Source organism: Eptesicus fuscus, chromosome 23 (genome assembly GCF_027574615.1).
Source record: "Eptesicus fuscus isolate TK198812 chromosome 23, DD_ASM_mEF_20220401, whole genome shotgun sequence".
Taxonomy (NCBI): Eukaryota; Metazoa; Chordata; class Mammalia; order Chiroptera; family Vespertilionidae; genus Eptesicus; species Eptesicus fuscus.
In genome coordinates this window covers 6,077,993-6,092,672 of record NC_072495.1, presented here as the reverse complement: position 1 = coordinate 6,092,672, position 14,680 = coordinate 6,077,993, and the positions used below count along the sequence as shown (strand labels likewise).

Below are 14,680 nucleotides of genomic sequence, written 5' to 3'. Positions count from 1 at the left end.
GTGTTAAGCAAAAAAAAGAAATGAGTATTTATTGTGTCCCAGATTGTGGTAAGCTCTGGGTTTCCCTGATAACGTGTACTAAGCAGTTGTCTATATACTGAGCACCGGACACATGCTGCATCCTTAATCAGAGCTGCAAGAATGAATGATAGGGTTGCTTTCACAAGGAACGTATAGTCCAAGTCTAGGCCAGCATTTCACAAATATGGCGGGGCACTTGGTAACAGCCTCAGCTGACCTGCTAAATGAGTTTCCTTGGTGACGCTCCTAGCCCGGGTGCTGAAGAACCACGGGTCTGGGAGAGGTCGGAGGAAGCGAAGGCACAGTTTAAGGTGGCACCTTGGAAACACCAGATGAAGTGTGTGGACATGAGTACCGTTGGCACTGACCAGAGGGAACGAGCTCTGTGTGCTGAGGGCACAGCAAGAGCACAACACAAGCTTGATAGGGATGGAAGATAGGGTGTGGGGGTTATTTGCTTTACTCTCTAGAATTTGGCTTCCTATTATGATTTCCCCCTCATAAGAGAAGAATATATGTGGTAGTGATGGAGGCAGGTTATCAGGGATCAGAAAAGAAAGTAGGTAGACTATGTCATCTCCAAGAATTTCGATCAATCCCCATGCCCTTTATTCTTCACTCTGCTTCAGTCCAGCTCAGCAGCTCTAATTCTGTGCTCTGTCACTCCCTCCCCTCTTTAACGGCCGTATACAAGTTAGCTGTAGCTCACAAAGCTGTTTCAGTGCTGCGTCTTGTAAGGAAGCCTTCTGACCACTCCTACCCCTTCTGAAGGGCAGTGCTGGGGTGCTTAGCAGGTGAGCAGCTGCTCGGGTTGATGCTGCGGTTGGTGCAATGCCTTTGGCAGATAAATGAGCATCAGGAAGACTATTTTTGTAAACTTAACCAAAGAAAACACAAAGGGGTTCCTTTCTTCATTCATCATCATGTGACCAAAAATCGGGGCCTGCAAGGCTCTGTAATCTGTTCATGGCGATTTCTGCATGCATGTGGTTCCAGTTTATGGGGTTGGTAGCAGTCTTAGATTTAGGATGTGTTTGCAGTGCTAAATCCAGTTCTTCCTGCATGAAGGAGGACGTTGGCCTGCCTTGAGCTCACCCCACTGCAAGGACAGTAGTCACTTCTCAGCTCTTTCCTTCAGGCTTTGGTTGGACAGCCAGTCCTGGGCACACCAAATGGTCTAGGCCAGTGGTCGGCAAACTCATTAGTGAACAGAGCCAAATAGCAATAGTACAACGATTGAAATTTCTTTTGAGAGCCAAATTTTTTAAACTTAAACTTCTTCTAACGCCACTTCTTCAAAACAGACTCGCCCAGGCCGTGGTATTTTGTGGAAGAGCCACACTCAAGGGGCCAAAGAGCCGCATGTGACTCGCGAGCCGCAGTTTGCCGACCACTGGTCTAGGCCACACCTGGAGGGTGCAGGGCCCTCCTGCACCAGGACAGTGACTGATGCTTCCCGGATGTTGGGCCTGTGGCTCCTTCCTGACTCTACAGGGCTGTCCCTGCTGCTTACAACACCAGCTGCTAGGACATGGCTGTAAGGTGGGTCTCCTCAGAGAGGTGAGCCCCTCGTCTGCACGAGCAGGACAGCTGGTGGCCGCGCACCAGCTGGCGGAGAGGTGGGTGGTTTCAGCTGGCAGCAGGCGGAGGCTTCTGCACGTCATCCGCCGTCCCTGTCGTTCCAGTGCCCACTCCACTGAAGATGGTTAATAAATACTGTTGACTGGCTGTTAAGTGAATTACAGCATTATTTATTTTGTCTAAAAATTAGAAACAACCCAAATATCTACCAGTATGGAATTAAATATCCACAGAGAAATTCTATGCCGCCATTAAAAATAACAAGATTTACCTGTAGGTATTGACGAGGAAAGAACACTCATGGTATTTAGTAGGAAAACCAAATTGTAGAACAGTAGTCCCATTCATGGAAAAGAATAATTTTATACACACATGCAGGGAGAGGGAGGAGACAGGTAGACACAAGACAGATGTGTATAGAAGAAGTCTAGCAGTAGATACACTAAGCTGTTCAAGTGGTTATCTCTGAGAGGTGGATGCACAGAAGGTTACTATTTCGTTATATTATTCTGTTATGTTAGATTAACTTGAACAAAATTCAAAGTTAGGATTCTAAGACTAGGATTTATGAAAATACTTTAAGATCCCTGAAGTTCTTTTCAAACAATGTTTGCTTCCACCAGGTGCCTCTACATCTGCCTGGAAGCTAAAGAGAAAGAAAACCCACCCAGAATACATCGCCTGTAGTTATCTTTGCAAAATATATGCCACTCTTAACGTGGCTTCACTCTTTTAGAAAATTCTTGAAGAAGCATTTGACTCCTGTAAAAATGTGCCCTGTAATCACTATGTAAGCTCTTTTGTAATATCCACTTGGTATTTAAAAGAAAAAATCCCCAGCAACATCTATTGATTTGGCGGTCGCATTAGTGCAGAATATTTTCTCCAAGATTGTAGCTATGGATAGTTTTTTCCTTCTTTCCAGCATATCCCTACACCGCTGAGGGTGAGTCAAGTGGCCATGGGTTGAGACTCACCCAACTAGGGCAATAAAGAGAAAAATTAGTCTAATGCATGGTCTTAACAAGAGGGAGAGTGTGAGCATGAATAATTAATCTCACTAGTCTGTGGCAGTCAGATAAAATGAAGTCCCATTTGCTCAACCTTATTAAAAGAGAGAGAGTACGGGAGGGAGGAGGAATGGAGGGGGAGGGATGGTAAAGGTCGTTAAGGGATTTGTAACATGGAAAGAACCGCCTCCGAGATGGGTAATGTGTTTTCTAATCTCTGTGGTCTTTAACTAAACGTAATGGTGCAGGTACTGTTCGGATAGTTCTGATTCACTGAATTACTAAGCATTGTAGAAGATACTTGAGTCCTGATAACTTAGACGTCTTTATGCAGAGGCTCTCTGCAGAGGGATGCGACCTCACTGTGTTCCTCAGAAATGTTCCATCCACTTGTAAATAAAGAACTAGAAAAAGTAAAGAATAGGAACTGACTCAATATCAGATTTTAATCCTTATATTTACCATGAACTTTTTATATTTTAAAGCCTACCTTCCGAATATAGAAGTTGAAGTATTTTAAAAACAAGATATTGAGCCCTACCCGGTTTGCTCAGTGGTTAGAGTGTCAGCCTGAGGACTAAAGGGTTGCGGGTTTGAATCTGGTCAAGGGCACGTAACTCGGTTTCAGGCTCGATCCCTAGACCCCATTGGTGTCAGTGCAGGAGGCAACCAGTCACTGTGTCTCTCTCACATCAGTGCTTCTCTTTCTCTCTCTCCCTCTCTTCTACTCTCTTTAAAAAAATAATGGAAAAAAAATATCCTTAGGTGAGGATTGACAACAACAACAGAAAGAAACACACACAAGATATATTGAGTCCAAGAATCCTACTGCAAGGTTTATAATGATAGGTGTAAAATATTACTTTTATGATAGACCAGGAAGTTGCTGTTTTTAATTTTTTTCTCTCCAGGAGCTGATTTTATGCAATTTTTGTGGTATTCACCGTAGATAGAAGATTTTATTATTACTGTGTTCTTACCTGGAAGAAGAATCTTATTCTGGATATTTTACAATTGTTGAAATTTTCTCAGAAACTTTTATTTTCAGCTGCATAAAAATAACATTTAGCTTGCTTACTCTAGTCTTTATGGGTTAAAGTTTGAAATCGCCCTCTTCCAGATGCTGTGAGCAATAGTTAGTATTTTAGTGTTGCCTGGACTATTAGGAATTTCTAAAGATTCACTTATTAGAAATGTGTGTTGACAATGAGATTTATGAAGTTCAAGGTGGAGACCATTTGTTCACTTCTCAATACTAAAATAAGAACCTTATACTAATACTTGATAAATGAATAGGCACCGAACTGTGTTGATGAGGAGGCTTTTTGACTGTGAATTTGGGGGCAATAACTGTGTCCTCGGTAATTACAACAGTGACTGACCCATAGCAAGCAGTTCATGTTAATTAAGTTGAACTGAAATACTAAGTTTTTTTTAGTAGAAGTCTTAAATCTTCAGAAAGATTATTTATGAATCATCTTTTTATTTTCCTTTTGCTGGAGAGAAGGCACGGAAGTGTTTACATTTAGTAAATATATTGTCTAGAGATGAAGACCACCTTCTTGTTTGCCTCCATGCCTTATGGAACAGAGCTCCTTAAAATTAGCAAGTGGAGAGTGAAGAGGGAAGCACTGGGACCAGGACTTGGGGTTTGTCGTTCAGTCTAAAGGACTCTTCTAGTGGTTAACTGTGCAAGCTTCATTCTCCTGGATGCTTGAACCATTCTTTCTTGTACCTTCCGTGGTATGAATACAGGGAGCGGAAGAAGAAAGAACCCGCGCTGGCTGGCTGCATGCTTCTGGATCTGCTCGCTTTCCCATTATTTCCAAACCAGGCGCAGTCATTGACCCTCATTCCCACGCCTCTTTCTCTGTTAGGAGACGCAAACCTAATTTCTTCATTTGGCATTTTTCTGTGTGTCCTTTGAGTGTGTTTGCACCTTGGACTGAGGAATTCTCTGGATTTTCCTTTATTTCCTTTTGCATTTCCTTTTGTCATTCTAACAGCCCTGTCCCTACAATCTCGCTCCCTGGAAAAGGTCAGGGCATTTAGTGGCAGAACGTCTTTGCTAGGGGCTGGGGCAAGGCCCTGCCTGGATGTGCTGAAATAAAGCGTGTTGATGTAGGGCTGCTGTATGTAACAGGGCACCCGCATGTTCCTTCTCCTCAGATCCTGGTCTACAGCCTGGAAGCAGAACGATGCATCTCGAAGCTGGGCAACGCGCTTGGCGACTTCACCTGCGTCAACCTCAGGGACAGCCCTCCCAACCTCATGGTCAGCGGCAACATGGACAGGAGGTATGTCTGAGTAACAAGTTTTGTAGCCACAGCCGTTTCTGCTCGCGTGTCCTCCGCGGCTCACACTCCGCAGCGCTCACTCCACGGCTTCGTCCACCGTGCTCGGCCCGATCCCAGAGCTGCTGTCTCTGTGAACCTGGAGAACAAAGTCTCGTATTAGGTAATAGTTGGACGGCGCTGTCTCTGCCTCCTTTCTGCAACTCCACAGGAAGGTGGTCTTTAAGCCATTTGGTGGACGCAGTTGGTGGAAGGCCCAGTGAGACCACTTGGAATAAATTTGTTTGGCATTTAAAAGCTCACTTTCTAATATTAAAAACAATAACCTAAGGGATGAATCATGTTCAGCAAAATAGGGTTGCCTGCCAAATGATGTCAAGAGTGTGTTTCCGAGCGCCGTGGTGTCCCTCTGGTGATGGGGAAGAGGCCGCATGTGAACAGATTCCAGTTCCTATTTAGGTGATTAGCAGCCTTCTCTTCAGCACGTTGGCTCGGGGAGTCGGGTTTTCCCGGTGCAGGTCCCGTGCCAGCCACGGACGCTCCAGGAACCATCAGCACGAAAGGATTAAAGTGTTTGAAAAGACTCCGTGTCCAAATTTTAGTGTTTTTTTTTCCCCCAGCCCCATGTCCTCTCCCCATGTCTTTTCTTTTCCTTTTTTAAATTTTTGGCTGGTTATAGGCCATGTCTGATCCAGCCCTGAAGAGGTGGCATGGCTAGAGGCCAGGGTCTGCGCGCCCCTCCTATGCTGGCCCCAGGCTGCAGGTGGTGGGCTGCTCGGTGGGGGGATCAGATCACGAGCGGGGGCTCTTTCGTGCCAAGCCCCACATCTCTGTCGCACCAGCGCAGCACTTGCAAAAATAATCATTTTGTCAAATAATATTTTCAACTCCTGACCTTCACCCCTCTACTACCCCTTCCCCTTAGAGCCAAAAGAAAATGCGAGAATGCTTTACTGAAAGGAAATACTTGATCTTTTTTCTCAAGGCCCCCAAACATGGCTGATATTTCCGAGGCTTGAGAATTGACCTCCTCAGTGTGTGTGTCCAGTTTTCCTTTTAAAAAACCCCAGCCAGGCTCGATAAGTGGCCCCGTGTGCCCCAGCAAATGAAACACGTCAGTTTGTAGTTTTACTCTCACGTTTTAGTTTCCAGACTGAGCTACACGAAGGCTCCAAGCTTATCTGATAGGGTCTCCCCACAGGGACCTCGCAGCTCCTCGCTTTCCAGGAGAGCACATGCAAGGGCGCTGGGGCGTCCAGGCGGGAGGGTGGGGCTTGTAGGTTAGGGTTACAGCGTGGCCGCTTAGGTGGCAGCCACAGCCAGACTCCCGGAAGTCAGCTCTAGAGGACGGGCAAGCCAGGCTGTCGGGACCACCGTCGACTCCACCCCGGCTGCTAGGTAGTCCGAGCAGCACATACCCAGTGTATACAGCGTGTCCCAAAAATGTACACACACTTTGAATGATTATAAAGTCAGTGTTTATTAACACACTGTTCATTTTCAAAATTTAAAGGAATCCAGGAATGAATAATTTTTTTGTCAATGCCTGTTTTCAAACTGATTGGTCCAGGCACTGCTGATAAGTGAAGCTATGGAATCACAAACATCAAGAATCATTTTGTTAGGTAGTTGTGTGCCTTTAATTCAGCAACTGCTACCGTAAACTTTATCTTTTATGTATCCCCATAAAAAAAAGTCTAGTGCACTTTAGGATAAATTTTCTTTGTTCAAATCAGTTAAACTTAAAAAGGAGTGAAAATTGACTTATCAGTTAAAGTGTATATACACACACACTCCAGAGTTAAGCAAAGCTGACTTAACCCTGGAGCAGGCTGCCTGCTCATGCGACCATGGCCAGGGAGGAGCTAACGCTCAGTGTGCGGGGTTCATGGTCATCTTGCAGTCCAGGCTTGATCACGTTAAGCCCATTTTATTAGTAAACCAATGTTATTTTTTAAAACCTCTGTCTCTGTTCTAGTGACTTGGAGTTGGGGAGGGGGCCATCCTAAGTGGCCCTCAGTCAGGGCAGTCCTACCACTGTGTGCCAGCTGTTTGACCAGAGTATGTCCGAGTCTCACCATCATACGGAGAATTATTCCTATGAGTCTGAGTAGCAGGGTAAGCGATATGAATTTGAAACACAGGGGTTAAACATTGTACATCTGGAAAAAGGAAGGAATAAGGAATCTAAACTTTTAAATGTAGTACAGGGAAATACCGTGAGGTTTTCCCCCTCGAAGGCTTAATAGCTACGAGTAGGAGCTCATTAGAGAGGCACACCCTTGCTTGCACAGCTTATGTTTTATTCAAAAGTGGGAGTAAGGGGTCAGATACTATGAAAAGAACTACATCCTAGACTGTTACTGAATGACTAATGCAATTTTTAAAAACCTGGACCCTCCATTTTCTTAAAAAACTGAATTTCCAGTGCATTCTCTTAGTACTTTATAAATAACTTGAGAATGGGCTCTAAAGATGCATAAAACTGTCCCAGATTAAGACAAAAATAGTTTTTCATTAAAATAAGGAAATCAGCTTGAGTTAGTTTGCAAACACGGGTGGAACTTGCAAGGAGTTTCTTTTTTTTGGTGAGAGGTGGGGGATGCGGATTTAGACCTTTTAATATTGTCCTACAGATCACAGAAGCTCTGCTCACTGTTTTCCCAGCTTCACTTCTTCAGGTCACATGATATCTGTTGTGTAACTTCAGGTTCACTGGCTCTTCCTCTGTCATATCCATTCTGCTGATGAGCTCATCGGTGACTTTTATTTCAGATTTTGTATTTTTGAGTTACAAAATGTCCATTCAGTTCTTTTTCATAGTTTCTATTTCTCTGCTCCAAATGTCAGTCTTTCTTAACATTTTACCTCTTTAAAAACACATGTTTTTATTGATTTTTTTAGAGAAAAAGGGAGAGAGAGAGAGAGAGAATCATCGATTGGCTGCCTCCTGCACACCCCTTACTGGGGATCGAGCCTGTAACCCGGGCATGTGCCCTGACTGGGAATTGAACCTGTGACCTCTTTGGTTCATGGTTGATGCTCAACCACTGAGCAACAGCAGCGGGGCACCACTTTACTTTTACCTCGTGGAATATAGTTACAATAGCTGCTTTAAAGTTAACGATTACCCAAATCTGGGTTGTTTTAGGGTTGACATCTGTTAGTTGTTTTTCCCTTTGAGAATGGGTCACATTTTCCTGTTTTTTGTGGGGGGGAAGGGTGGGTATGTCAGGTAATTTTGGGTTGCATCCTGGACATTTTGAATGTTAGTTCCTGCCCACTTTGGATTCTGTTATGTAATCCTCTGGCGACTGTTGAGATTTTTTATTTATTTAAAGGCAGGCAGTCACCTGGTTAGGTACAGACTGCAGGTTCTGTCTTGCCTTCAGTGGGTGGTGATTCCAGTGTCCGTTCAATTTCCAAAGCCTTTGTCATGCCCCTCTAGCTGTGGGCACATGTGCCACTTGGGTTAGTCTGAGATGGCAGCAGGGCAGAATAGTGGAGTCCTCAGGACCTCTGCTGTGCTGCTTTGGGGCTGTCCTGCACAGCTAGGGAGGAGCCTTGGGTTTCTGGGGGTCATACAGAGATGGGCTTCCTTCTCCAGGTCCCCTCTTCATCCCTGTACTTCCCAGCCTCCAGGGCTCCTTCCTCTGGGCCTGTATCAGTAGTTGGGTTTCTCTCAGAGTTTTACCTTCCTTCATTGCTACCACCATGCAGCTCTATGACACATTATTTGGGCTGCAGGGGCCCCCTTTCTTGGTTCTTCAGAATGAAGTTTCTTTTAGCGTTTTAGCTCCTGCAGCACCACATGGCTCTGCACTGGAGCTCATCCCCAGCTCGAGGCTGTGAGAGAAAAGGGAAAATGGGAAACCTTTTGCCCACGTGGCCACTTCCTCCACAATGCACCGTCTTTACTTAACTCCCCAGAGTCCTTGGGAACTGGCTTTTTGTGTTTTGTGCAGGGGTTGTGGTTGCAGTCAGCAGAGGTCAGAGGCAGTGTTGGGCTCACTGCATCTTGGCCAGCATCAGAACTCTCTCTTTTAAACGATTTAATTAAATGCTGTGTTCGGCAGTAGAGGCTTTGTTAAAGAAGGCCCCTCCCCATCCTGTGGCCCTCAGTTTTCTCCTCTGTGATCTGCTCCTTCTTTCTCACTCTGGGTCTAGAATGGAGAAGCTTATCAGTGTTCTGCTGGGAAGAATCAGACAAGAGTTGGGGGTAAGGGCATATGTCAGGTTGTTAGTGGGTTGCCAAGGCAGCATTCACTGAAGCAACAAATCCCACTGCTTTTTCTCCATAATCTCAAGATTATTTTTTAAAATATATTTTTACTAGCGGCCCAGTGCACGAAGTTTTGTGCAAGAATGGGCCTTCCTTCCCCTGGCTGCCGTCACCACCTTCGCTCCAGCTGGAGCCGCCTTTCTGCCTTTGCTCCGGCCCAGAGCTGCCTTTCCGCCTTCCCACGCTGCCCAGAGGCCCAGAGGCCCAGAGCGGCTAGATGCAAGTGTCCCGCCCCCAGCCGCTTGGTGCCTGTGTATGCAAATTAACCCACCATCTTTGTTGGGTTAATTTGCATATGCACCCCTGACTGGCTGTTGGGTGTCACGAAGGTACGGTCAATTTGCATCTTTCTTTTTTATTAGTGTAGATTGATTTCAGAGAGGAAGGGAGAGGGAGAGAGAGATAGAAGCATCAATGATGAGAGAGAACCATCGATCAGCTGCCCCTGCACACCCTACACTGGGATTGAGCCTGAACCTAGGCATGTGCCCTTGACCGGAATCGAACCTGGGACCCTTCAGTCTACAGGCCAATGCTCTATCCACTGAGCCAAACCAACTAGGGCATCTCAAGATTATTTTTTAAAAATTTAGCAGCTTTATTGAGAGAAAATTTCATACCTACAATTCATCAATTTAAATTGTGCAATTCAATGTAAAGTTCACAAGGTTGTGCAACCATCACCAAGTTAATTTTAGAACATTTTCATCACTTTACGTAAACCTCGTAATCATTAGTAGTCACTCTTCATCTCCACCCTATCCCTCCAGCTCTAGGCAGCCACTATCTACTTTTTGTCTCTGTGGATCTGTTTTGAACATTTCATATATAACATAAATGGAATCATATACATGTGACCTTTTGTGACTGTCTTCTTCCATTGGCATGTTTATAAGATAAACTTGTAGCATGAGTCACTACCCCCTTCCTTTTTACAGCCAAATGCTATTCCCTTGTATGAGTGTACCACATTTATTCATTCATTCGTCAGTCAATGGGCATTTGGGTGGTTTTCTTTTTTTACTATTATGTCTGCTGCGGTTACCATTCAAGTACACGTTTTGTGTAGATACATGTTTTCTGTTCTCTTGGATATATACTTATGAATGGAATTGCGGGCTTATTTGGTAACTCTGTGTTTAACAACTTGAGGAATTGCCAGACTTTTTCTAAGTGGCTGTTGAAATTTCTCCACCTCCTCAGCAATATGTGCCATTGTTCTGATGGCAGCTGTTCTAATGGGTGAAGTGGTATCTCATTGTGGTTTTTAAAATGTTTTATTAAATTTATTGGGGTGACCTTGGTTAATAAGATTATATAAGTTTCAAGTGTACAGTCTATAATACATCACCTGTATATTGCATTGTGCATTCACCACCCAAAGTCACGTCTCCTTCAGTCATGAAAAGTGAAATACGTCAGACGGAGAAAGTCAAGAACCATTGGTTTTAGTTTTCATTCTCCTGACGCTGAGCACCTCTTTGGATAAATGTGTACTCAGATCGTTGGCCCATTTTTTAGATTGGGTTCTCTTTTTACTTACTGAGTTATGAGAGTTCTTTATGTATTCCGGATACCTGTCCCTTCTCAGATAGCACTTGTAAATACGTCCTCCCATTCTGTGGGCTGTCTTTTTATTCTCTTGATGGTGTTCTTTGAAGCACACAGGTTTTCATTTTGATGAAGTTCAGGTCATTCTTTTTTCTTTGTTACTTGTGCTATTGGTATTATAGCGAAGAAGTCGTTTACTAGCCCAGAGTCACAAAGATTTACTCCTGTTTTTTCTTCAAAGCATTTTTGTACTTTTGGCTGTTATAGTGAGGGCACAATGCATTTGGAGTTAATTTTTGTATATGGTGTGAGGTGCGAGTCCAACCTCATTCTTTTGCATGTGGATAACTAATTGTCCCAGCATCATCTGTTGAAAGGACTATTCCTTCCCCATTGAATTGTCTTGGCACTATTGTTGAAAATCAGTTGACTGTAAAATAGAGGGGTTATTCAAGGTATACTCATCTGATTAAAATTTAAAAAGAAATGAAAGTAAATGGAATGTTTCCGTGTTTCCAGTTTGGGGTCGTGTGCCCTATTACTTTGGTGTTTCCTACATCATTGTGTCTAGAGGTAAACCTGGGCGGGCTTGTTAGGGGCCGCAGACTGTACTGCCAAGCAGAGATCTCTCCTGTTGACCTGGCTGAGGAGACAGGCCCAGGACGGTGGAGTGATGAGTCCGATGGGCCTATTGCTCTTTGTGGGCAAGATACGGAGAACTGGAGACTTCAGAGGCGCAGCTTGAAAGCCGAGAGCTCTCAGCATGGCCTCATTGGATCAAACTGGGCCATTTTTCTAGTTGCTGTTTCAAGTGAATCATTTACTAAAGGCCATCACCAGTATTATCTAGATAAAGCTATTGATTTTGGTATATAAAGGTTATATTTAAAATCCTCTTTAATAGCCCAGGTTCAATGAAACAAAACAGAATCATGTATTGATTTTTTTAAATACTGGTTTTCTTTATTAATTTGGTCATTTTTTTAAAAGCCTACATTTTAATGCCTCTTGCTTGTTCCCTTTATTTTCTGGATAGAAATATAGCTGAAGGGCAGGTCCTTCTTAATGAAACTGCTGAGCTGAGTCGGAATAGTCTTCATCTTTGCCATCTAGTACAGCTTGCTTTATTATTACGTGGGATTATTTAATCTAAAGCAATGGGAAGCGAGCCCTGAGTTGTGACCCCCAATTAAAGAGTCTCAGCGCTCACTTCTTGCCCTGACAAATACAAAGTTGCGGTGTGCTCTGGCCCTGCTGCCTGCTGTTAGAGCGAGCGAGCGTGGGGCGTGCATGTTGTATTTGCTCCATCTGCAAGTGTTGTAATAAGTTATTCAAAGCTCTTAGCACAGGACCAACCAGAGCGTGCCTCCCTCTCCGTTCCAGCACGTTTTCCTGCCCATCAGATGGATGCTCCTCTGTTGGAGGCTTTGGAAGGTTCTGGTGTCTTTTGTTTTAATTGGCGGGCTAGAGCCGACTCCTATGGTGCGATTTTCATTAGAGAGGGGCTGGAGAGAGGGAGTGCTGGAACAGCCCTCCAAATCCAACCATGAATATTAAACATAATACAATTACAGCTTTCTGACCAATTATTTTTCTTTTCAGCGGGCAAAGTTGATGAAATATGCGCTAGATAGGGACTCGGTACCTACCATTGGCTTCTTTTTGTCCCTGGAATCAGTCGTCTTGGCATAGATTAGCGCCCGTTTGCTGTGCTACCTGTTCCCAGCGCCGAGTATTTGATTTGAGTGCTGAGGACCGGGCTTTGCCAAGGTGCGCTGCTGTTCGGGTTGGTGCCGCGCACGGTCAGCTGTTCGAGGCAGACACCGGACCCTGAATGTGAATTTGAACGGCTTGTGTGGACGTCGCACGCTGTGGTGTTTGCTATCTGGCGACAAGAGGCCAGAGTGAGGCCTCTCCAAGGAGATGTCATGTAAATGCTTTTCCTTTTTCCCTGTGGGGAGAAGTTCAAGTCTGTTTTGGCCCATTTTTGTTTCCTTGGTGATACAAAATACGCAAGTGTTGTATCTTTTGGTATATTTGTTTGTTTTGTTTGGAGCCATCCGTGCTGGTATCTAAATACAATAGGAAAACAGATGGCAAACTTTGAACTTCTGGACCAAATTTGTGTTTGCCTTTGTCTCCTTAACAGCCAAACTGTAAATTATAGAGCATAAATATTCAACAGAGGGGCTCTTTATGAAAATCACCACGGCAAAGTAGACCCTTATTAACCAGATATGTGCTGAAAAGTATTTGGGCTAAATTTTTCCTATCCCTGTCCCTCTCAGGTCCCCATTAGCAAGCAGTTCAGCTGCGGTTGCTGCAGGCAAAGCTCCTTCTACAGTGCTGACACCTTCCTGCCCCTTCTCACCCACCAGGGCCTTGCACGTTCTCCTGCATCCCTGGAGGCCCAGCTCCCTCACTGGGAAGTGGGGGATTGAAGGGCATGCTGGAGTAATAGGAGTCGCCATTAGTATGTGTCACCTAGCTGGTTGCATGTCCTACCCAGGAAGAATTCATGCATCTCCTCTGTGCTCTGAGACGACATCTATATTTGAAGCAGAGTGTACACTTGGGAGGGTGAGGGATGTGTAGTTTAGAGTAAGGAATGCCTCTGCACGCCCCACCCAGCTTAAACCGCGTGGCCGTACCTCAAGGTGCCCGTTCCAGTCACGAATGAGTTCTTGTTTCTTAAAACAACATGCAGTATCTAGAAGAAAAAGTAAAAGCTACCTTTCCCCCCTCATTCTTAATTGCCACTCTTCCCCCAGGTAACTGCTACCAATTTGAGTATGTCCTTCCAGAATTTTCTCTTTAAATTTTTTCAGTTTTACTTAAACAGGTAACCTGTACATTCAAACTTGAATTAAAAAGCACAGAGGCACCCGGCCGGCATGGCTCAATGGTTGAGCGTCAACCTATGAACCAGGAGGTCACAGTTTGATTCCCAGTCAGGGCACATTCCCAGGTTGCAGGCTCAATCCCCAGTGTGGGGCGTGCAGGAGGCAGCTGACCAGTGATTCTCGTCATTGATGTTTCTCTCTCTCCCTCTCCCTTCCTCTCTGAAATTAATAGAAATATATATTTTAAAAGCACAGAGGCATAAATAGGAAGAGTCGGTCTTCTGGGAACAGTGAGCCTTTTCAAGGAGCGACTGCATGTGCACAGCATACACCCTCCTGTCACACGCGGGCCGTGGTTGGACATAGAGCCGTGTTTTGGTGACGGCTGCCTGTCGGTGTTCCTAGATCTGTCTCACTCTCCAGTGGCTGCACAGGCTCCACTGTCCGGATGCACCGTGATTGCTTCAGCTCGCACTCCATTGAGGGAGCAAGTTAATTGTGCCATCCAAATGCATGAGGACTTAAATGTTTCTAGTTTTTCCCGTCGTTGTAATGGTCATTCCTTAGTGGGGAATGTCTTTTTTCTTAGGTTGCTTTTAAGACCTCTTTTAGACTTGTGCATATTCCCACTTTATGATACTCTTAGGTAGTATTTGTTTATTTTGATTACGGCTCATGAAGTATGAGTATTCATCAATGTCATTGATTCGGGAAACATATTAGCCGTTAACTATTTGAATATTGCTTCTTTGCTCCACACACAATTTTTTCCTTCTGGAACTTCTTTTGAACACATGCTGAACTGTTCCCTTCTATTCTTCCTGTCTCTTAACCCCTCATTCACATTGTTCACCTGTTTAATTTCTGTTCTGCATTCTAGGTAATTTTTCAGATGTATCCTCTAATTCATAAACTCTTCCAGCCGATTAATTTCAGGGACTATATTTCCATTTGTAGGTTACTTTGGCATTTTTATAAAGCAGGAATCTCAATACTCCCTTTGGGTGGGCCTGTGTCCAGGTAAGATCCAAACCCATTGGCTCCTGAGATTGGCACCTGCCACACATGCTTCACCCCACCACACATGCACACAGGACC

At 44.5% G+C, this 14,680-nt stretch overlaps 1 protein-coding gene across 1 annotated transcript in view; it reads left to right on the top strand.

Annotated features, from left to right (window-relative positions):
* FBXW8 (F-box and WD repeat domain containing 8) overlaps nucleotides 1-14,680 on the top strand; it is a 113,637-nt gene that overhangs the window by 90,130 nt on the left and 8,827 nt on the right. Inside the window, exon 8 of the mRNA XM_054712541.1 lies at nucleotides 4,782-4,909. Coding sequence (XP_054568516.1) covers nucleotides 4,782-4,909 — 128 coding nt within the window. The remainder of the gene's footprint in view (nucleotides 1-4,781; nucleotides 4,910-14,680) is intronic.